At 37.2% G+C, this 21,833-nt stretch overlaps 2 protein-coding genes across 3 annotated transcripts in view; one reads left to right on the plus strand and one right to left on the minus strand.

Annotated features, from left to right (window-relative positions):
* The window catches only part of Hs3st-A (Heparan sulfate 3-O sulfotransferase-A), a 265,750-nt gene that overhangs the window by 181,505 nt on the left and 62,412 nt on the right, over positions 1–21,833 (minus strand). The window contains exon 1 of one of the 2 annotated variants that reach the window (XM_074126724.1): positions 8,493–8,930. The exons of the other annotated variant lie outside the window; for it this stretch is intronic. The gene's annotated coding sequence lies outside the window, so the exon portion shown is untranslated. Of the gene's footprint in view, positions 1–8,492; positions 8,931–21,833 lie in introns of those variants that run through there. 2 annotated transcript variants of the gene reach the window in all.
* Positions 9,487–9,978, plus strand: LOC141452211 (uncharacterized). Its single transcript, XM_074124138.1, has one exon. It carries the CDS (start codon positions 9,487–9,489, stop codon positions 9,976–9,978), a length of 492 nt encoding a protein of 163 aa, XP_073980239.1.

A 21,833-nucleotide genomic window follows, 5' to 3' on the forward strand; every position in this document is an offset into this window, starting at 1 on the left:
AGATTTGGTTTGACGTGTATACACGTCTTAACACGCTTAACACGGTTAATCTGCTCAAGATTATCGTCATTCGTGGTAAGAAGACTAGAATTGGCACTTCTGACGGAATCCTATCGACTGCCTTTTCCTTAAATGCAGAGTTTACCTGGGTAGATGATGTTTGGTGTAATATATCGAAGTGGGTTCGTAATGTGAAGAGAAACGCTGAATCAGGACCGTGATTCTGGGTTGTGACGCCATTGAGAGAGAGAGATAGAGAGGGTGGAAGTAGACGTAAGAAATTTGTTTAGCTCCAAATAAATGATAATAAAACAAAACAAAAAATGAAAGATACGTCATAAAAAATTGCATAAAGTTAGGTGCAGATATGAATATAATATCTGGAGGATGGTAGAGGTAGAGGACCTGCGGAGGAGAGGATCTGCGCAATGTTTCATTGTTAAGTAAATTCTTGAGGCGAAAGTGGGCCACGGTTTAATCCGGCCAGTCTTGGGGGATGGATAGCTCGCTCCGCTGGAGCCGTAATATGGCTAGCCCGCCTTAAGTGGTTTACATCGTACCGACTGTAGCGTTTAGAGGAGTCGAGAAGATTGTAGCAAGGGGGATGAAGGAAAGGAAAATAAAATATAAATGAATCAGTAGGTGTCTTGTATGCAAGAGAAGGAAGCAAAAGCTAGGATAAGAGAAACGGAAGTAAATCTAAGTTCTGTGCGAATGTGTTTGTTTGTAAGTATGGTGTATAACTTTAATGTATGTTCTGCAACAATAGAACTCTTCTTAGAAAGTCTTTTTTATTTCTTTTTTTAAGCGCGACAAGCAAAAAAGTAAACTTTTACGCTTAACTTAGGCATGAAGTTATGCATAGTAAGTTTATGCATTAAGTTTTAAACTTCACCTAAATAATATTAACTTCAATATTTATTGTTCGCTAAAAGTTGTAAACCTATATATATTTGGTGGTTGGAAAGTGTTGCCTGTAACCAGTGATAGCAACCTATCGGTTCGCGCGAACTGCTTTTTTTAGGGAACCGGTTATTACAAAAATAAATAAATGAATTACTACTCTTGAGACTTCTGTTTTGAATCGTGCCGCCATGTTTTGTAGACTGCCTATGTGGGGAAGCCGTACAATCTGTGCTTGCAATAGTATACCCTGCAGGGATAGTTTGTGAGTTAGGGGCGAAAGTTCATTGGATCGAAAAAAAAAAAAAGGGAAAGAAATATCCCTTAGCTCTGTTTTCGACTTATTATTTATTTTTCGCTCTTGATCGAGAGATTTGGTTACAAAGAATAACTTTTTTTAATTTGGTCTCGGTTTGACGTCATGTTTTTTCACTTTGATTTTAGTAAAAATTTTGGCTAAAGTCAGAAATTAGAGAACCCTGTCCAATCATCTCTTTTCAAAAAAATTTGAACTACAAATGTCAGTGGTTTTGAAACGGTATTTTGGTAATAAGATTTTTTTTTTGGATGACCGAGGTCATTAGCGCTTCTAAATCAAATGATTTGTTGTGTGAAGAAATGGTATTTTTACAGCAAAGTGAGGCTAGGCAAGTGATTTGTTTTCAACTCTTAAAAAAGTAAAGAATAGCTTCCTAGATATCACTTCGTCTTTATGGAACCGTTTCCTAAAAATTTAGGATGTCATCACTGCCTGTAACGAGAGAACACTGTCAAGAGACCGGTAGATATACTCTACTATTATACAGTATACGTAGTGGCACTTACTGTGAACATTTTTTTTAAAATCTTTTATTGCAATTTACCACTGCAACAGTTGTTGCAACAAGCAAATACGGTGAAAGAGAAAAGAAATAAAAGGAAATCATGAGTGGAGAAGGCACCCAGTGGTGGCCACTCCAGTAACGGGCTTTACTCTCACGATAAGAGAAGATCACGAGGCCATCTTCTCTTCAATCTCTTTAGAGGATTACTCTGGTAATGGCGGAAGAAGATAGGTGTTCTATGAGAGGGTTAGGATGAGCTGCTGTAGAGGAATGAAATTTGAATGAAAACGAGTGTTAGCAAGATCTGTAATGAAAAGGGAGATTTTGAAGTCATTTTGGATAGTGTGAGGTTAGATACATAGAACGGAGCGTTAAGAAGTTTACGAAGTATTTTTTTGACTGTAATGCCTAGAGGCGTACTGAGTTGGAACGCTTAGTCGATACCCATACTTCGATGCCGTATGACCAAATAGGTCGCAGTAACAGTAGATATAAGAGTCTTTTGTTATGTAGGTTAAGTTTCGAACGTTTGTCAAATAGTCTGGCGAGAAGTTTTGTAGTGTTGGTTAGTTTCTTGTCTTTTCAGTCTAGTATCGGGGGATTCCATGTCAACCGTTTGCTTCTAGGTGCAGTCCAAGGTAGCGTACTTTGTCCACAGTTGGTACAGGAGTTTGGTTCAAGATGATAGGAGGACTTTTTTTCCATTTAAAGCGCGTCACAAATCTGATATCATTGACGTCCATAGCTTTTCGTCACGGCAATGACCGCCTACGGGCAGTGTTCTCTCGTTATAGGCAACAAATTCGTGAGAAGCTCCAAGCGAGAGAAAATTTAAGGGGGCCTACAGCCGGATTCGAACCCCGCTTTAGAATCTAATTTCTAATTTCATATTCACGCATTTTTTTTTTTTAAATTAATAAGAGAAAGAGCGGAAATAAGTATAATCACTAATTCTATCTATCGACATATATTTAAACAGTACATAAATCGATTCATATATTTATTTTGGAATCCTTTTGTAAACGACCCATAAATAAAAGTCGATATTATGGTTAATTCAATATTTCAAATAGATGGCGTCGAGTATAGAAAAAATTGATGCAGGTATTCTTCTAGTTTAGCGATTATATATTTAGATGGCAGTGTATAGTTTGTGTGGGAAGTTACTGTATATAAATTGATTTGGCAACCGTCCCAAGGTAGTAAAGATTGTATCAGAATATGGAGGTGGAAGAAGATCCATGTGAGAAGTTGTGCCAACTTTTTATGATTCTTTAAACACTAGAGTAACAACAGAGTTAATTTCCTCATATTTGCGGATGCACAAAAGAATTCTTTACAGTCTTCTGGACCTTTTTTGTCATGCACTATGGAACACTATGTTTGTCTCTTTCGAAAAAAAAAGTGGATTTTCAGATGGAAATCGCTTGAGCCCACTTGATGATTTGAATGTTGAACTCAGTGGAGTATAAGCTTAGTGGCTCAGTACTTCCTTAGAACAACTTAGAAGAGATTGGCTACATAAACTACAGCAGTATTAACTCTCACTGTCCCCCTGTCTCGCAGGAACTTGTTAACCCCCATTTTCCTGTTAACCTCTTTGCCCGGCATCTTGTATAAATCAAAGGATGGCCAGGATTTCTGAAACAGAGCAACTAGGGCTTATTGTTGCTTTCTTTAGGGTTTAGTGGAAGGTGCCTGAAGGGGTTTTGAGTAAGAGAAAGGTTTCCTCCATTGCCGAATAATGAATAATGGGTCATATTAATTTCTCTTCCGGATTCCAAAAGGAAGAACTGTGACTGTGACGCCATAATGAAAACCAATTTCCGGAGCACTTATAGAAAAAAACAAAACAGAGAAAGATCTCTTTTTACTTTCTTGATAACCAAAGAGCAACATTTTTTTCAACTACCCGGAAAAACCAGGGTCTCTCAAAGAACCCAGTTATTATAATATCCTAGTCTAGTTGTTCAGACCTCAGTACGAGCATGATTTCATTTTGCACAGAGAATTCAAAGCTCTCTTTTCTTCCTTGTAAAAGCTCTTGCGTTTCTCTAGTTAACTGAAGCAATGCATACGTGAAGCGGTGCAAGATTTTTGAATGAGCACAGAATACTCTGTTTGTAATCTGTTAGCCTCTAGAGATTGCAGAAAAAGTCGCTTGCAAGTGACTATATTATGACGTTGTAAACTTTTGGTTGTTTTGCCCTGCGTTCGACGTGTATGCATTGTCATTGTCTGATTTAGTAGTTTTGGTCTAAAGATCAGAAACATAAATCCCGTAGGGTATTATAATGGGCATTATTGCCATGACTAAAGGGGTTCCTGCTCCCATTAAGGGACCGCAGTCAGAGAGGAAAATTGGTTACAGTTAAAATTTTTACCTCCCAAAAATTCAGGATACAAACGCTTGTAGAGCTTGGCTTACAATGGAGCCACTGTTGAATCAGCATTAAAGTACCGCTTAAGTATTCCTACAATTCCAGATTTGTATGAACCCGGGTTCCTCACAAGTGTGTCTCTATTATATATCTTCTATATTTCCGGGATTCGCATTTTTCAAAATCTTATACTTATTTTTCACAAATTTTTACAAGAAAAGAATAAAATCAATGGCAGCTGTATGCCAAAATTTTTGGAAAATGGAGAATTTGTATTGGACAGGACGCCTAAATTGTTTTACTAAATTTATGTCAAATGAACGAAATTTAAAATTTTCAAATTTCTTTGTGATATATTAGGAATACAAATCACAGAAGCATGTTCTGTGCCTTCAAAGGTGCCTCCACAGATACAGAGAGCAGTTGATAACCTCCTGGCTAACCTGGCTTGCGAGGCACCTTTGAAGGCACAGTACTTGCTTTGATAAATTAAGGAATAAGTTCAATCCTTTAATTAAAAGATATTGATCACTTAAATATGTGGCAGGAGGTTTCCAATTTTTTTGGTAATTAAACGCAAATCTACCGATTTAACAGATGTAAAATTAATTTTTAGCCGCTTTGTGTATGCTTGAGAACATCTAAAGCTCTTAACATTTGATTTTTCTTAGAAAAATCACTCGGAAAACGACTTATTTCCCGATATTAAGAAATGTACTAGCTTTACTGCCTTGGCAATATTTTTAGTAGAAAGGAGATGAAAAAATACATAAAAATGACCTATCGCGTGCTCTTCTTTCTCTTTGATAACAAGTTGGAAAATTGAAATATGATTAATAAATAGCAGATTTTGAAATGGCCTAGCACCTTTAATTTTGAAAATATCGAATTGCGGTTTCCGGTTTCTTTCATTACTTTTTATACTCTTTAAAACTGTGTATATGAAAATGGGGGTCAACTGCAAACCCTCACGTTTGGTCGCGCGTCAGCCTCGTATGCGGGCAGGAATCTAAAATCAAGTCACATATTCTAAAACTAGAGGTAACGGGCAACAAATTTTTCCTCTACCATTTTTCGCTCAGATCAACTGTTTAAGCATGAAATGCATTTGAGCCGTCTTAAAATGAACACCCTGTATATTCGCAAAAACTAATTTTTCTTTAAGGGTGTTTCGTACATTGAATAAAATTTAATGTACTGATTGTAATTTCGGTAGTTAGCTTAGCAAGTTTCAATCAAGGTCAGGTCTGAAAACCTTTTTGCTGGGTGGTTTCATTAAGTGTTCAACGAAACCGAAATGTATTACCGGATGTATTTCCGGTAAATTCAATTTTGAAAATTTTTACGTTACAGTACTTCGTGTTACTAGGTTCGACAGGAAGTAAAACAAAAAGTGAGGACGGTAAATTTCAGCTAAACACTAAATAAACTGTTGAAGCGTACTTTTTACAAGAGCTTAAATCAAGTAACCCATGAAAACGTTTATAAGAGCGATAAAAATAAGCCTGCAGAGAACGATCTGGATCTAGGTTCCGGTTCATCAACTACTTCACTGCAAAACGTTTATTTCTTCCTTTCATTGTTGTTAGTTTGAAATTAAGGTTTTGCCGGAAGTTACTCAAAAAGTTGAGCAAAATTCTTGATTCCATTATCACTTCCTTTTCCATTCCAGGGTCTACCCTCTGCTGGGTCATGTTTGAGTTGTGTGCGTGTAAGGGTGTCCAGTATAAGTGTGCTTTATGTTAAAGAAGACTAGGTACTCCCCGTCAAGGGACGCCAACCTTTCTGAGCTAATCCACTTCTCCCTAAATACGATCCTAATAAGTGAAGCTGATTTTATCCAATATCTCTGCATCATTAATTAACTTTTTACCCCGCAAGTTTCCGCTTTTATTGTCGCAATTTTATGCGAAACGAAACTTGTTCAAGGTTGCAAATTTTGCCACGCACTAAATGATATTTATGTACAAAAAATAAGATTACCAAAAGTAATATATTTTAGATTTATCTATTCAGGATATATGAACTATACAGGATATCCTGTAGAGAGTGCCACCGCTGGGCAGTTTCTTTCCTCCTGCCTTTCACGCATCCATTTATCCTTTATTCTCCCTATTTACTTATTGTATATACGTACATATATACAGATTGTAAATAACGAAATAAATTTTAAAAAAAATCTATTCAACATAAAAATAAACTTTCAATTTATTTATTTCAGCAAATACAGTAAAGAAACTTAAGTTAACCCTAACCATGAGAAATTTCTTGGACGACAAAGTGCCCATAGAACTATACTATGATATGATGTGATACTATTCTCAAACCTAAGTGGACTTACGGACTAGAAATGTGGGGTTCAGCAAAACCTGCAAAACATACGGACAGTTCAGGACATTTCGATCAAAACTAGTACTCCGACAGATAGTTGACGCTCCTTTCTACGGTAACTAACCTCACTCTTCACAACGACCTCAACATTCCCTTCACAGACCAACGCGCCAAAACTAAATACCAAAAATTCCATACTACTCTCTAGACTAGCTCTAATCCTCTCGTACTGTCTCTCGCCTCCTCTGACATCCCTAACAATCCTCCTTGCCGACTGAATCGCCGATGACTCCGCGACTTCCTTGCAATCTGAAGATCATCGCTATCACTGGGTAGTTTCTCTCCTTTTGCTCTTCACGAACAATTTACATCATTACCATCACATTTTCTTACTGATATAAGAAAATAGTTGGAAAAAGAAATAAATCTAACCTTCACGAATTCTATCGTAAGAAATAATTTGATTAATTCGATGGTAGACGAATGGCTAATTTATTGGGTACATTAAATCTTGAGTTTAGTATAGTTAATTGGGTTTAATATTTAATTAAATTAATGATAACCTCTAGTGAACGGAATTTACTCGACTAGTCCAATTGCGATCTCAGTCTGCTGTCTAACGATCGAAAATTCAAGGTCTTACATGACCAGCATGAGTTGTCTAGCGACTAGCACATGCCACCTCCCTCCACTACGGAAACTATGTCTTCTTGTCTACAAAATTCTGTCAAGATAGTTCTGCACGGAGTGTTATGAAAACCCTTTTTTAAATGCTTGGATTTTCAATTTTTGTAATAAAATTTTCCTCTTAGTCATATCTTGTTTTTCTTCTCATTAAGTTTGGAGAAAACTGTGATTACTCTTAGAATCACCTCAGCTTAGCCGATCACGTGAGTTTTATCCAACATTTCATCTGTTGTTATCAAAGACAGCAACAAAATAGTCACAATACGAGGTGTGGCTATTAAATAACGGAGACTATTGTTGTAAAACATTTTATTTTAAATTTATACATATTTAGTTATATTATCACCTACAATATACACCCCTCCCCTATCCCTACAACGCTCCATGCGAATTTACCATTGTTCGAAACAGTGCTGGAAGTCTTTTTCTGTGAGCTCCGTGCATGAAGCGTGCCGCTTTTTCTTTCACAGCTTCAACGGACCGAAATCGTGTTCCTTTTAAAATGCAGATATGACTTTGGGGAACCGATCTAAAGTCACATGGGGCCAGTTCAGGCGAATAAGGCGGACGGCCCAAAAACTGGGATGTTGTACTTGGCTAGACTAGACAAACAATGCAGTGTGAGCCGGCGCGTTGTCTTGATGGAGAACCCCGTGACTTGTTCTTTCACAAATCGGGTCGTTTTTTCCTTACTCTTTCACGAAGTTAAGCAAGCACCTCACGGTAGTAATGTTGATTAATTATAATCCATATTTTCATCCGTTTTGGACGTGGAAGGGCGACCCGGGCGGTCATCATCTCCGTCGTCTTCTAGGCCATCTTGGAAACGCTTGAACCACTCAAAAACTCGCAAACGTGATTAACATTCATCACCATAAACTTCTTTTAATAAAGGATAAGTTTCAGTAGCGGTTTCACGAAGGTTCATGTGAAATTTCACGCCAATTCGTTGCTCTACTACATGTGTAGTATCGATGTTTTCGGCAAAACGAAACTAACACCTCTTACACAAACGACGGTTCCGGTCAGACAGATTTCTCTACAAAAACACGAGAGACGCTGCAATCGAAAGAGAAGGAGGTTTTACGCTGCACAGCTGTCGGTCGTTAAGATTTGGCGCATGCATAGTTCTTCTGTAGCAGCATCAGTCTCGTTATTTAATAGCCACACCTCGTGTAAGCGGATGCAAAAAATTTAAAAAAAAAAAAAACTATTTCTCAAATTGTTTCTTTATATAAAAGAGCATTAATCTTAAGTTTAGACTGACACACAGCCAGTCTTAAGATGGATGGAAAGTAAACAATGTAGAGCAAAGTACAGGTGTTACAAAATGGAATTCTATAGAATATGATGAAAAAAGGCTTACCAAGTTTTAGAATAAAGCTGTTCATTAAGCTGGACTTGAAAAATCTTTTCAAACTACATTAAATTGCACAAAGAAATCCACAAAACTTTTTTCACGCGATATACTCGTACATGAAAAAGATTATCATAAACTCTTTAACGTTCTCGAAGATGCGAACAAACTGACAGACACACGAATGTTTAAAAAAAATCAAAAGAAGTACTTGTCTTTTAAACACAACAAACTGTACAAAATGATGAATCACTGAACAGTAGAACGTGCAGTTGTTAGAAGGTGGGGGTGTGAGCGTTGCCATACAGGATAACAGATAAATAGTAAACTTTGTAAATATGCTGACCACGTTAATATATAATATGCTATCTATAGATTACGAACAGTAGATCTTCTTCTCTCATCAACTTGAACGGAGTTTTGTAACATCATACTCCTAAGTGTACTGCACTGTACGTACGTACGTACAAGAAATACTTTGGTCAGCACGTTTCAGATTGTGCAATATGTAAACATGAGTGTGAAGCAATGTAAATCTAAAGAGGATGTTGTAGAAGTGGGGAGCTAGTATGTGGTTTATGTGGTGCAGAGCAGTTCCTGTACGTCAGTTCCTCATGAAAACGTGTACAATCGTAGAATATATCACTTCCGGTATACAAGAAAAATATGAACATTTACGACGTATTGATTATTATTAAAAAAAAGTAAAGTAAAGTAATCGCCTATTTATTCAGGTGGGGCTTAGCGTCCAACTACCATTTACTAGGTATCGTGGACGGAGGCGAATAGCAAACGTACTTTACTATTTCTCATTTAACCATTAAATAAAATCCAAGGCCTAAAGACCGGGAATCGAACCCAGTACCACAATGCATATTAGCTTTGCAGGTCTCGTCTCTTAACCCGCTCGGCTACCGTGGCGCCTTATTGATTATTATTATATTATATTATATTTCGGCCTAAAACGGCAGTTAGGTACCCGCTTTGCTTCCAGGAAGACTAAATGCCTACTCTACAAAACTATAATCCGTCTCGTCCTTACCTACTGCTCAGAAGCTGGTGTCTCACCAGAGCGGATGAGAACAAATTGTTAGTGTTCGAGCGCAAAATTCTCCGACGCATCTACGGACCAGTTCGTTCCGACGATGGCGAATGGAGAAGGCGGACGAACGCAGAGTTAGCCACCCTCTACAAGGAGATAGATATTGTTAAATGGATCAAGTTGGGTCGGCTTAGATGGGCAGGACATGTGGCCAGAATGAACAATGATGCACTGCCTAAGAAGTTGATGCTGGCGCGACCTGATAGAGTTAGGCGGGTAGGCAGGCCCAGGCTACGATGGGAGGACTGCGTTAGTGAAGATTGTCGAGCCATTTTGCGGGTAGCTAATTGGAGGACGGCTGCACAAGAGAGACAATCATGGACGAGACTGATTGAGGAGGCCAGGACTCAGCAACTAGTTGTAGCGCCCATGATGATGATGACGACGTATTGATTTATGAGATAATGGCGGCTAAAAGTTTTCGCAGTTTAGGAGGCCTAGTTTTAAATCACAATGTTTCCCCTTCTTCTCACTAAGTACAAGAGCAGAACGGTTACGTAACGTAGAAAAGCCCTAACCCTTGCATCTTATCACATTTTCATCAAAATTGGTCTAAGATTGATTAGTGATAATAATTAATGAGGGGGGCTTTACATATATGGGGCTAACTTCTCTTCCAAAGAACGTATAGCATCAAAGCCCCACAATATGTTTGATAATTGTAAATTAATCGTTTGAGTTCTAGGCGCCACGGTAGCCGAGCGGTTTTAGGCTAGACCCGCAAAGCTAGGATGTATTGCGGTACTAGTCTAGGCCTTGGATTTTATTTAATGTGTTAATATGAGGAATTTATAGTAAAGTATGTTAGGCGGTTATAGGCTAGACCCGCAAAGCTAAGATGTATTGCGGTACTAGTCTAGGCCTTGCTTTTTATTTAATGTGTTAATATGAGGAATTTTGTAGTAAAGTATGTTTGCTAGTCGCCTCCGTCCACGACACTTAATTGGTAGTTGCCCGCCTGAAAAAATAGGCGATTACTTTACAACTACTTACTTTACTTCGTTTAAATCCTGTAGGCTATTAGGAGCGTCATCCAAGTAGTCTAAAAAGCAGTTTCGCACGTTTTGTCATTGCTTGTCTTTCAAGTTTTGTTCGTGCGTTCCACGTAAGTCGTTTGTCTATAAAGAGCCGAAGATAGCGCACCTAGATCTGTACCAACGAAGAGAATTGCTGTTTGAAGAAGAAAACAGGAGCTCCGCCAAAGAGTGAACGTGGCATGCTGCCGGAATTTCCCCTCGGTTCTTGGAAAAACTTTAAAGAAATATTTGAAGAAATTCACCGTGGCTGAAATAATAATGAATTCTGCTGAAGTGGAAAAAGAGTAATTTTAGTAGACTATTTCCTAAGAAACAACTCTTCATTTTCATTAGAATCGCTATAATTATCGATTAAAAAGCAAAAAAAGAAAAAGTTCAACTCGATTGTTGTTACCTCGTATGTAATAAAAAAAAAGAAGAAAAATACGATTAGCCGTGGAAATGGAAAACACATTTTCCTGACAAACCTACTAAATAATGTGTAGACACCACTAGTCCATTAAATACAAGTTGAATGCCAACAGAGACCTGTCAATCCGTCGGCTAAATTTACTATTCACTGAATTATCGGTCGATCAAAGTCTGTTTCTGGCTTTTGCACTTTCTATATGTCACATAGTCGGTGATTGAAAACCGGGGATTTCCAAGTACGTAGGACGTGATCGATCAATAGGACAAAAATCGATGGTTTTTTTCCCCAACTAGTAGAACAGGTTACAGGAAAAAATATTTATATAGCTAACAGACAAACTTACTGCTGTAGCAATCCTCGAAATTATAACCGAAAGTTTGCTTTTGCTTCAATATTATCTAAGGTTCATTTTTTGAAACAGCTGTTAGCATACTGGATGCTCATACGGTTCAAATCCAGTTGCTGGCTCTTATATATATTTTTTTTAAAGAGCTTCTTACAACTCATTGTCCGAATCTGTTTGTATCGAAGAAAATAGACCGGAAACCGGTTAGGCGCGCTGAATAAAGCTACTGGCCCAATGAGCTCAGATATTCACGCAATTGAGCTCAGATTTTTTTGTATTAAAACAAAAAAATGGTGCCCTAAAAATTGAGAGCTAGCAGCTCTTGTTGTGTGGGGAGAGGTAAGTTAAATTAGAAGCACCAGTAGGGGTGAGCTCTTTATTACAACTGAACTTACTAGTTCACTATAAATTATAATAACATAGAGTTCAGAGTCCACAACAGCTCTATCAAAAAACTCTTAAAAAAAATGTTCACCAATTAAAATTTTTGATCAACAATATATTTACAGTATATTCTAATTACGTATTAAATATATAATTACATTATACTCTCCTAAAAATGCCTGTAATTGACGTTTTATGTATTAGATATTAAAACTGTTTCCGGTAAGACAGTTGTATAAGGGTTGATCGTCAAAAACTGCACGAAAAAGCGTAACGTTGAAAAACACCCAACTTTGACAATTTTTTTCTCTTTTTCTATAAAAGATAAAATACCCCAATTTTCTTTATAATGTAGGACAAATCCTCCTTTATAACTGTATTTTTTTTTGCAACAACTCAGATCTCATAGATTTCGAGAAAAAAGTTACTGAAAATGGGGCAAAAACGGCTTTTTCAGAAATTGGTCTTGTTCTTCTTCTTCTTGTTGTTACCTTTTTTGGTAAACAACGTAGCGCCTAAACGCGCAAACCGATTTTCTTGAATGAGGTGTCATTCGGTTCGGAATTTCATGTAGAGGTGCTTTTTGGGGGTTTTGACGCTGTACATTGAATGGGAGAGGAGTTAGCCCTATTTATGTAAAGGCCCCTCCAAAAATTATTATTACTAATAACTAGGGCCTATTTTGATAAAATTTGGCAGAAAATTCTTTGGAATCTTTTTCAAGAAAACTGGAAAATTTATTCAAAAAACTGGCCAATCCGATTGGCTTGATTTCGAATTACGTAATTCAATACTTGAGTTACTGTTCGAAATTCAACATCTAAAAATCTGTCTGATTACAATAAACCGTATTTCATAGGGGGAGTAAGAGGAGAAAGTTATTATAAATAGGTCAGTAAACAGAGATATCGATAACTACAATCGATACTTAGTAATACAGTTCAATGAAGCGCAACAGATATCGGTAGGTATCAGTATAACAGTTCTTTGCCTATCGATCATGGGAAATAACTTTTCAATGTTTTTCTAATAATAAAAAAATAAAATCAGCCATGAACAGACGTGCATACAGATTCTGTTTTCCCTCTTATCACAATTTACATAATTAAATTTTCTTTTATTCCAGAATTTTTCCTATAAAGTTACTGAAACTGATAGTGATGGCTGAAGGAAGTATGATCTTTTCTAACTTACGTGATTAACTATTCATGCTATATAGAAACACTTCCGGTGTCCTGATATACTATCATGTTGGGAATTTTGGTTAGACATCACAGAGTAAATATTACGCTACTTTTAGAATTATAACTGTTTAACTAAAATAGCATTTTAATTGGAGAGTTTATTTATTTTTATTTTTGCAAAGCTTACGGCGTAGAAGCTTGGGTCCTCTTCAGAGCTTCAACAACTACAATTTGTTTTTTTTTACATTGTTCACAATAAAAGGTTGGTAACACTGTATGAAAACAAAAAATTATAATTATCAATAAGTATAAGCCCTGTGAAGATGATCTAGTCTCTAGGTCGAAAGCTTGGCACAAAAATATAAATAAACAATTATGACTAAAATTGGTAATCAACTTTTATCCCAGTGGATTAATGTACTTATCAGTCACCAAAAAAAGAAAAAAGATTAACAATACTCTAACAACGAAATTGGCACTTTTCACGGCTTTTCCGTGGTACAATTGCCCACTCAACACACACGCCAATTTTGTGAAAAACCTCTCTAGATATCGGAAAACTTCTGAATCTCACACCCTTGGTAAAGGATAATAAAAATTGTTTCATGAAAAATCATTGACATTAGCATAATTACATTGCAATTAATAAATTGCGCAAATTATTTAGTGTTTTAAAGACGTAAAAAAAACAACAAAATAATTACAAATTACGCTATCTTGGGCTCTACATAGACAAACGATTCACGTGAAACCCCACACACTAGACTTAAAAGACAAGCAATGACGAAACGTGCGAAACTGCTTTACAAACTACTTGGAGGACGCTCCAAATTGCCCATTGAACTCAAACGCTTAATATTCAGTACTATTTTCAAACCTACGGTGGACTTACCGGACTAGAGCTGTGGGGTACAGACAAACTTACAGAACATACGGACTGTACAGGACATTTCAGTCAAAACTCCTCCGACAGATAGCTGACGCTCCTTTCTACGGTGACTAACCTCACCCTTCACACCGACCTCAACATTCCCCTTCATAGACCAACTTGCCAAGACTAAATTTTTTTTTTTTTTTTTTTTTCACACACCGGATGGGCCGTTCCCGAGCTCTCGCTCATAATACGTCATTTCCTTTTAATTTCGATTTTTTTTTGCCCCCGGAAGTGTAGCAATTGTGCGGATTTTTTGCGGGCAGAGTTTTCATAGTCTGGGAGCGAAAAAGGTGGTTTTCCATTCATATTCAGAGATAGAGAACCATCTGGAACGTTTTTTCTGGAGAAATCTTGATACAGTGAGACTGCAGAACATATATTTGTCTCTAGCGCAAGTATCGTATGACCAGACTAAATATCGAAAAATTCCATACTGCTCTCTCGACTAGCTCTAATCCTCTAGTACTGTCTCTCGCTTCCTCTGACATCCCTAATACTCCTCGCCGACTGAATCGCCAGTGGCCCCGCGACTTCCTTGTAGGCTGAAGGCCTAAACGCCATTATTCTCTTATCTCTTCTCTCTCCTCCTCGTATTCTCCTCCTCACATTCTCCTATCTCTCCTCACATTCTCCTCTCTCCTATAGAGAGTGCTACCGCTGGGTAGCTTCTCTCCTCCTGCTCTCCTCCCACACCAGTTCATCACTCTCTCCATATTTACTGATTGTATACAATGTATGCAGATTGTAAATCACAAAATAAATTAAATATATTTATATATATATATATAAATTTAGAAATAAAACATATATTTCCTTTTTACTGTAAATTTACAAAACATTTTAACAACAGAACAGTTTTAGGCAACAAAATTTGTAATTCTCTTTAAAGGTTTTTTTTATAGGAGCGACATGCGTTCCAGTAGAGTGAGCGAACAAGCCAACCGGGGCCTCCCCCACTGACTTTAACAATATTTCAAACTAACAAAACTCTTTCAATATTCATTAAAGCCCATGTACACATTAATTTCTTAATGGATCTTTATAAATTACTATTAAAAAACTACGCTTAACATCACAAGTGTTAAGCTTTAACAACACGTCATTTCCTTTTAATTTCAATTTTTTTTTGCCCCCGGAAGTGTAGCAATTGTGCGGATTTTTTGTGGGCAGAGTTTTCACAGTCTGGGAGCGAAAAAGGTGGTTTTCCATTCATATTCAGAGATAGAGAACCATCTGGAACGTTTTTTCTGGAGAAATCTTGATACAGTGAGACTGCAGAACATATATTTGTCTCTAGCGCAAGTATCGTATGACCAGAACTCGTACAGTTCTCCAGTACTTTGCCTATTTCCTTTGTGACAGTTTCCTCCATCTGATCGTTCACAACAAGTAGAATGTCAAGTTAGTATGTTCTTTTGTTTCATTCTCAGGAAATGACGTCAATCATCGGCCTATACTTTTCTAGTATTTACTTACTTATTCCTTTCCTTGAAGAAATCAAAAGAAAACGCGGCATTGCTTGACGCTGGCGCTTTTAACAACAATCTTTTCAAAGAATACTGAAATAATCTATGGTTATTTATAAAATAACATCTATTCTATTAAAATATCTTCTTTTTTTTCATTTATTTATTTGAAATTTTGCAACCGCAGAACAGTAAAGTACCTGCAACTAGTAAATCAGCTGACGATCAATATTAAAGAGGAGTTGTTGCTCAGTAATTAAGAGTGACCCTCCTTAAGTAATATTTATATTTATTTATTGACTTCCGCCGACTCAGACGTCGAGTGAGGTTGTCAGGATGTCCAGGTGCGAGAGCTGATTGATGATTAGCAAAGGATGATTGGAAAAGAGAGGATGATGTGATAAATTCTTCTACCAATAGAATGTTCAGATTATTGTCCATTGTTTGATTAGAGAGAAGTATAGCTTGTACAGCCAGCATCGTCTAGGTGCTTATCATCACTAGAATATCACTCACTCTCCATTCTTACTTATAAATACATTCGCTTCACACATTCACCCCTCTACTATATACAACTATTCACATACAAACTAACAACTAATTGATGGATCAGTACTCTGTGCTCCTGCCATCCTTATAGCTTAACCGAAATTAAAATCACGTAATCCTTCACTAATCATTTTCTTCCATTCATTCTATAACTTTTAAAAACATTCATATTTCTCAGCTAGCTCTGCAACAGATTTAAGCACATATATGTTGCTGGAGAATATTATGTCTTCGTAGCGAAAGGGTGCATCTAAATACCTGTATAAGTGTCAATCATTCGTTTCCTTTCTACTGCATAACGTGGTCATATCATTATTATATGTTTGAAATCCTCCTCCTCATTGCAATCTACGCAGAGAGGAGAGAACCTTTTGTTGATCCTGTGAAGATACGATCCGCATACCGCGTTGGTTCGCTCACAGCCTGCTTATTGTCATAACAAACCATTTATTAGTGACAGTTCCCTTAAATCATGGTTGTCTAGGTAACTGATCTGCTATAGTTTTATAGAATCTCCCTTTATTACCATTACTGTAATCTGTCTGCCATTTTTGTAGTGCTGCTTTTGCAGTTATGCACTATAGTAAGTTTATAAAAAATGATTTACCTTGTTGACAATATAATATTATTAACTTTGGAATTACAAAAAAACGGAAAGGCGCATTAGAAGCATACAAGAAATGAGGTGGTGAGCCAACTCAGGTCAAAAGCTCGCCAAAATAATACCAAAAATCTTGACTAAAAATGGCATTATTCTTTCTTCTTTAATAGAGGCCTAAATTATATGGAGCCTAATTTATATTCGTCGAGTTTCCTTCTTTGTCCATTAGTCTAAATCGATTTGAGTAGTGCGTTATAAATCCGTTCTCTATTGGACAATGTTGGTTTTGAGCTGTCCGTTGTAAATAGTAGCGTTTCTTCAGCGCTTGTCAATGCCAGTCGTTTGATAATTTAGAGATCTACGTATTTAAAGGAAGTACAGACTAATTTAGGTGAAGGAGGGAGACAAGTTGTACGTGCGAGAGATAGGGAGAGTTATATTCTGACATAAAATAGAAATCAGTCAATACTAGCGTTCACTTTAATTTAGTAACTTTACAATTATTCATTCATCTATTTATGTAATACCAATAACGGGAGTCGGTCATTCATTAACTGTAAACATGAATGGTTCTGAATGAAATGTGGTACATTGAAAGAAATCTCCAACAGTAATGAAAATAAATGATTTAATAATAGATAATATTTGGTTTAAATATTGTATTCTCTCGCTGTAGAGCTATTACGTCATTTTTCACCAGAAATGTCTGGTTATAGGTCACGTGACTCTGGAAAAAGTGTTTTGTTTTTTTCAATTTAAAAATTGGGTTTTTTTGTGTATGAACGAAATAGATTAATAGATTAAACTAGGGCGGCCTCAAGGCCTACGCCACTGCGACCCCTTTGGATCTATTGTGGCTCCCCTCAGTCTAAAGCTCACCCTCCAAACCTGTCCTTTTAAACAGACTCTTAATTCTGGAGAGCGACTCCTGGTGTAAAGCTCCTCAGGCCTTGGTTTTTCCTCCCCGAGAAGTAAACATCCTTAGCCCAGACAAGCCCTCTCACACTGACACAACACGTGCAGTGCCGTTTCCTCCTCTTCCTGGACAGAACCTACAGAGGCTATCATCTGCCAGGCCCATGCGATGCATGTGTTTTCTGAGCCTGCAGTGGCCCAGTTAATAGGCCTACAATCATCGTTGACGGATTAATTCTGCAGTCAGCCTCGGCGAATAGCCTTTAATGAACTCCTTCGCCTGTCTCTGCCCAGTGGTGGCAAGCCACCACTCCTGAGACCTACTCTGCACTCATAAGTTAATGGCCGCAGACTTCACTCATCTCAGAACCCCAAAACAAGGTTCCGGGCCAATGAAGTGTCCCGTAGAGCCTTCCCGGGCCAATAAATCTGCCTTGTGTCCTGAATGACCAGGTACCCATACGAGAAAGACCTTATTCTGGTCACTAATTTCCTTCAGGGCACCCAGACAATCCCAAACCAGCCTTGAGTTGACCTGGTAGGAACTAATTGCTCGTAGAGCAGCCTGACTATCCGAGAAGATTACGACCTTAGAATTAATAATTCCTCGCCCTTTAATCTCGGTAGCGCAGAACCTAATTGCAGGTAGCTCAGCCTGAAAAACTGTAGCTGGTTTTCCTAGGCTAACCGAAAAGCTACATTTCGGCTTCCACACCCTCCTACATCTTGGAGCCATCCGTGTACCACATCGAATCTCCCACCACAGGGGGTCCACTTTGAAAGGCTTGTCGAAGTTATATTTGGGAGTCATAAAATCCGAAGGCAGGCCCAGAATAGGATCAGCCTCCAGCTCCTCGTATAAACTCTTGATACGCTCCTCTGTGCCTGACAGTAATAGGAGCTTGTCCTTTCATAAGCCTATGAAAGAAATATCACAATTAACAAAATAGTCGCAGGAAGTTAAACGTTTATTTCACAATTATTACTAATAATTAATACGGATATTAAATCCCCTCTACAAATTAATTTATATGTAAGGGGGTATCTCAAAGTACCATTTTAGTATAAAGTACGACCCTATTTTTTTTTTTTTTTTTTTTTTTTTTTTAAATAATGGGTTAAATTTACGACTAAATTTTCATGTTTATGGAAAATTTCTTGACTTCATTGAAAGAATTTTCCATTTTTCTGTGATATTTTTGGCGGAAACGGATTCTACGATTGTCTGAATGTACGTTCCGGTTTTGTAGATCAATAACATATTTTTTAATTTTGTTTTTCCTTCTTCTTTAAATTAATAATAATAATTAATATAATATTAATAATAAATAATAATTAATAATAGGGCGTTCTGATGATGGGAGGGGTTACCCTTAAAACTGTCCTTTGCAGTTTTAAACTCTGGTTAAAGGTGCTTTAAAAGTCGAATTTGATATCTATAAATTATGAACAGCTCAAGTAAGGAAAAGCCTAATTTTTTTCCTACTTTTTTAAATGCTGAATTTCGCTCATAATTTTAAAACGCTCATACAATTGAAAGAGCTGTTACGCTGGCCATTTCTAATGATAGTTAAACATGAAATCATTTGCGTACTTACTACTGGATACAGGTAAAGTTATCTAGATATACGGTAGTTAATAAAAACGCAATACGCAGAGATAGCGCTAATCAATTTGAATAATAAGCCCTAGGTTTATGCTAACATATGCTAACCAGGTAATAAATGCTCATTAGGTAATAAATCATTGGTGGCAGTAGTGGAACTAGATAGCAGGGTCATTTCCCCTGTAGATGTGCTCCAATTACTGGTGAAAGAAACTGCGGATAAAATAGATCGGGCGTGTGAGAGGGATTTGGGATTCAATCACCAAAAATTAAAACAATAAATACTAATATATTTGATAGATTTTCTTGAATGCTCGTTTTCAAATTTTGAAGAAACTTCTTAAACTTTCATGCACTTTTCTTTGTTGGGGTTGCGGAGGCTGAGGAAGAATTCTGATTAGAGTTGAACTACAAGATGAAGATTATTCCGGAACTTAAATATGGTACTTCATTGGAGATGCTCAGTGCTTCCAATACTTCGCAACTAGTCATCATTCTAAAGAAAGTACACTAATACCTATATTTCTACAGATGGGCTTAACGTCCAACTACAAAATTGGTTGTCCTGGACGACTAGCAAACTATTTTAGTATAATTTTCTATTAACCATTAGATAAAATCCAAGGCATAGACCCGAAAATCAAACCCACTAAACCAACAATACATCTTAGCTTTGCGGGTCTAGCCTCTAACCGCCTAACATACTTTACTATAAATTCCTCATATTAACACATTAAATAGAATGCAAGGCCTAGGCTAGTACCGCAATACATCTTAGCTTTGCGGGTCTAGCCTCTAACCGCCTAACATACCTTACTATAAATTCCTCATATTAAACATTAAATAGAATGCAAGGCCTAGACTAGTACCGCAATACATCTTAGCTTTGCGGGTCTAGCCTCTAACCGCCTAACATACCTTACTATAAATTCCTCATATCAAACATTAAATAGAATGCAAGGCCTAGACTAGTACCGCAATACATCTTAGCTTTGCGGGTCTAGCCTCTAACCGCCTAACATACCTTACTATAAATTCCTCATATTAAACATTAAATAGAATGCAAGGCCTAGACTAGTACCGCAATACATCTTAGCTTTGCGGGTCTAGCCTCTAACCGCCTAACATACCTTACTATAAATTCCTCATATTAAACATTAAATAAAATGCAAGACCTAGACTAGTACCGAATACATCTTAGCTTTGCGGGTTTAGGCTATAACCGCCTAACATACCTTACTATAAATTCCTCATATTAAACATTAAATAGAATGCAAGGCCTAGACTAGTACCGCAATACATCTTAGCTTTGCGGGTCTAGCCTCTAACCGCCTAACATACCTTACTATAAATTCCTCATATTAAACATTAAATAGAATGCAAGGCCTAGACTAGTACCGCAATACATCTTAGCTTTGCGGGTCTAGCCTCTAACCGCCTAACATACCTTACTATAAATTCCTCATATTAAACATTAAATAGAATGCAAGGCCTAGACTAGTACCGCAATACATCTTAGCTTTGCGGGTCTAGCCTCTAACCGCCTAACATACCTTACTATAAATTCCTCATATTAAACATTAAATAGAATGCAAGGCCTAGACTAGTACCGCAATACATCTTAGCTTTGCGGGTCTAGCCTCTAACCGCCTAACATACCTTACTATAAATTCCTCATATTAAACATTAAATAGAATGCAAGGCCTAGACTAGTACCGCAACACATCTTAGCTTTGCGGGTTTGCCCTCTTGCAATCCAATACCCAATTTAATCACCTAAATACCTGCATTATATTTACCAAGTTAGGTAGTGTGAAAAATTTTTGAAACCTAATAAAACCCCAAGATGTGCGTTTATCTAGAACACTACAACATTTAATAGCCAAACACACCAAACTGATAAATGTTTTTTCACTTTCTTGGACATAATTAAAGAAAAATATATAGCGCAGAAAGAAATGACAGCGTCCGGATTGGTGGAGAGATAGCTCTGGTTCTCCAGAAGTAAATGGTTGTGGAAACAGCAAAAAAGTTATTAGGAAAGACTAGCCAGTTTTCTTGCTGCTCATTAACTCGTTTTGGGGCTAACTGGTAAAAGGGCTCTGGATTCTGAGGGTGGCTAAGAGAGTTCGCCGGCGGAAATGGTGAAAAAGCCAGGTCCCTCCCCTTTTAGACGAAGAAAGAGTCAAGGGTATGCGGGACCTGGTCGCACGCCGAACTACGTTCAGTGTGAAGTTTTTTTTTTTTTTAAATAAAAGATAGAGAAATTGCTGTTCGGAAAAGTTACAGAATGCTATACAGTTGGCCGTGGAGTTTTCCTTTAGCGGAAAAACTCTTTACCATGTGAGTTTACACAGTTATTATTTGGGAGTTAGAGTGAAAGAACTAGGAGACCGATTCAGAGGATATTATTTGCTAGATATTAAGGAAGCAAAAAGTAAAAAAATCTCGTACGAAAATTACCAGACTTTCACTTTCTCATTTCTCTTACAATTTTCTCAAGCTTCTAACCAAAAAATATTGATTAATGAAGCTGGAGAAAATGGTACTTCCATACTCTAGTAGAGATGCTGAGAGTGGAGTGTTCTCTGAGGATCTTCTAAGGATCAATTTTACCCGAGGAAATGTTTTAAAGAGGGTACAAAGAAAGAGCAGGTGTCGGTGTAGTGGTTATGAAGCATGGATTAATAAAAGTGAGACCCCATTTCGAATCTTCCGGTGTAGTTACTTTTTATTTTTATTTTTTAGAAAAAATGTTGTGCTCCGTCCACGATATGCCATTGGTAATGGACTTTAAGCTCCACCTGAAAAAAT

Source organism: Rhodnius prolixus, unplaced genomic scaffold, assembly GCF_049639745.1.
Source record: "Rhodnius prolixus isolate KJV_2025 unplaced genomic scaffold, Rpr scaffold_3, whole genome shotgun sequence".
NCBI classification, from domain to species: domain Eukaryota; kingdom Metazoa; phylum Arthropoda; class Insecta; order Hemiptera; family Reduviidae; genus Rhodnius; species Rhodnius prolixus.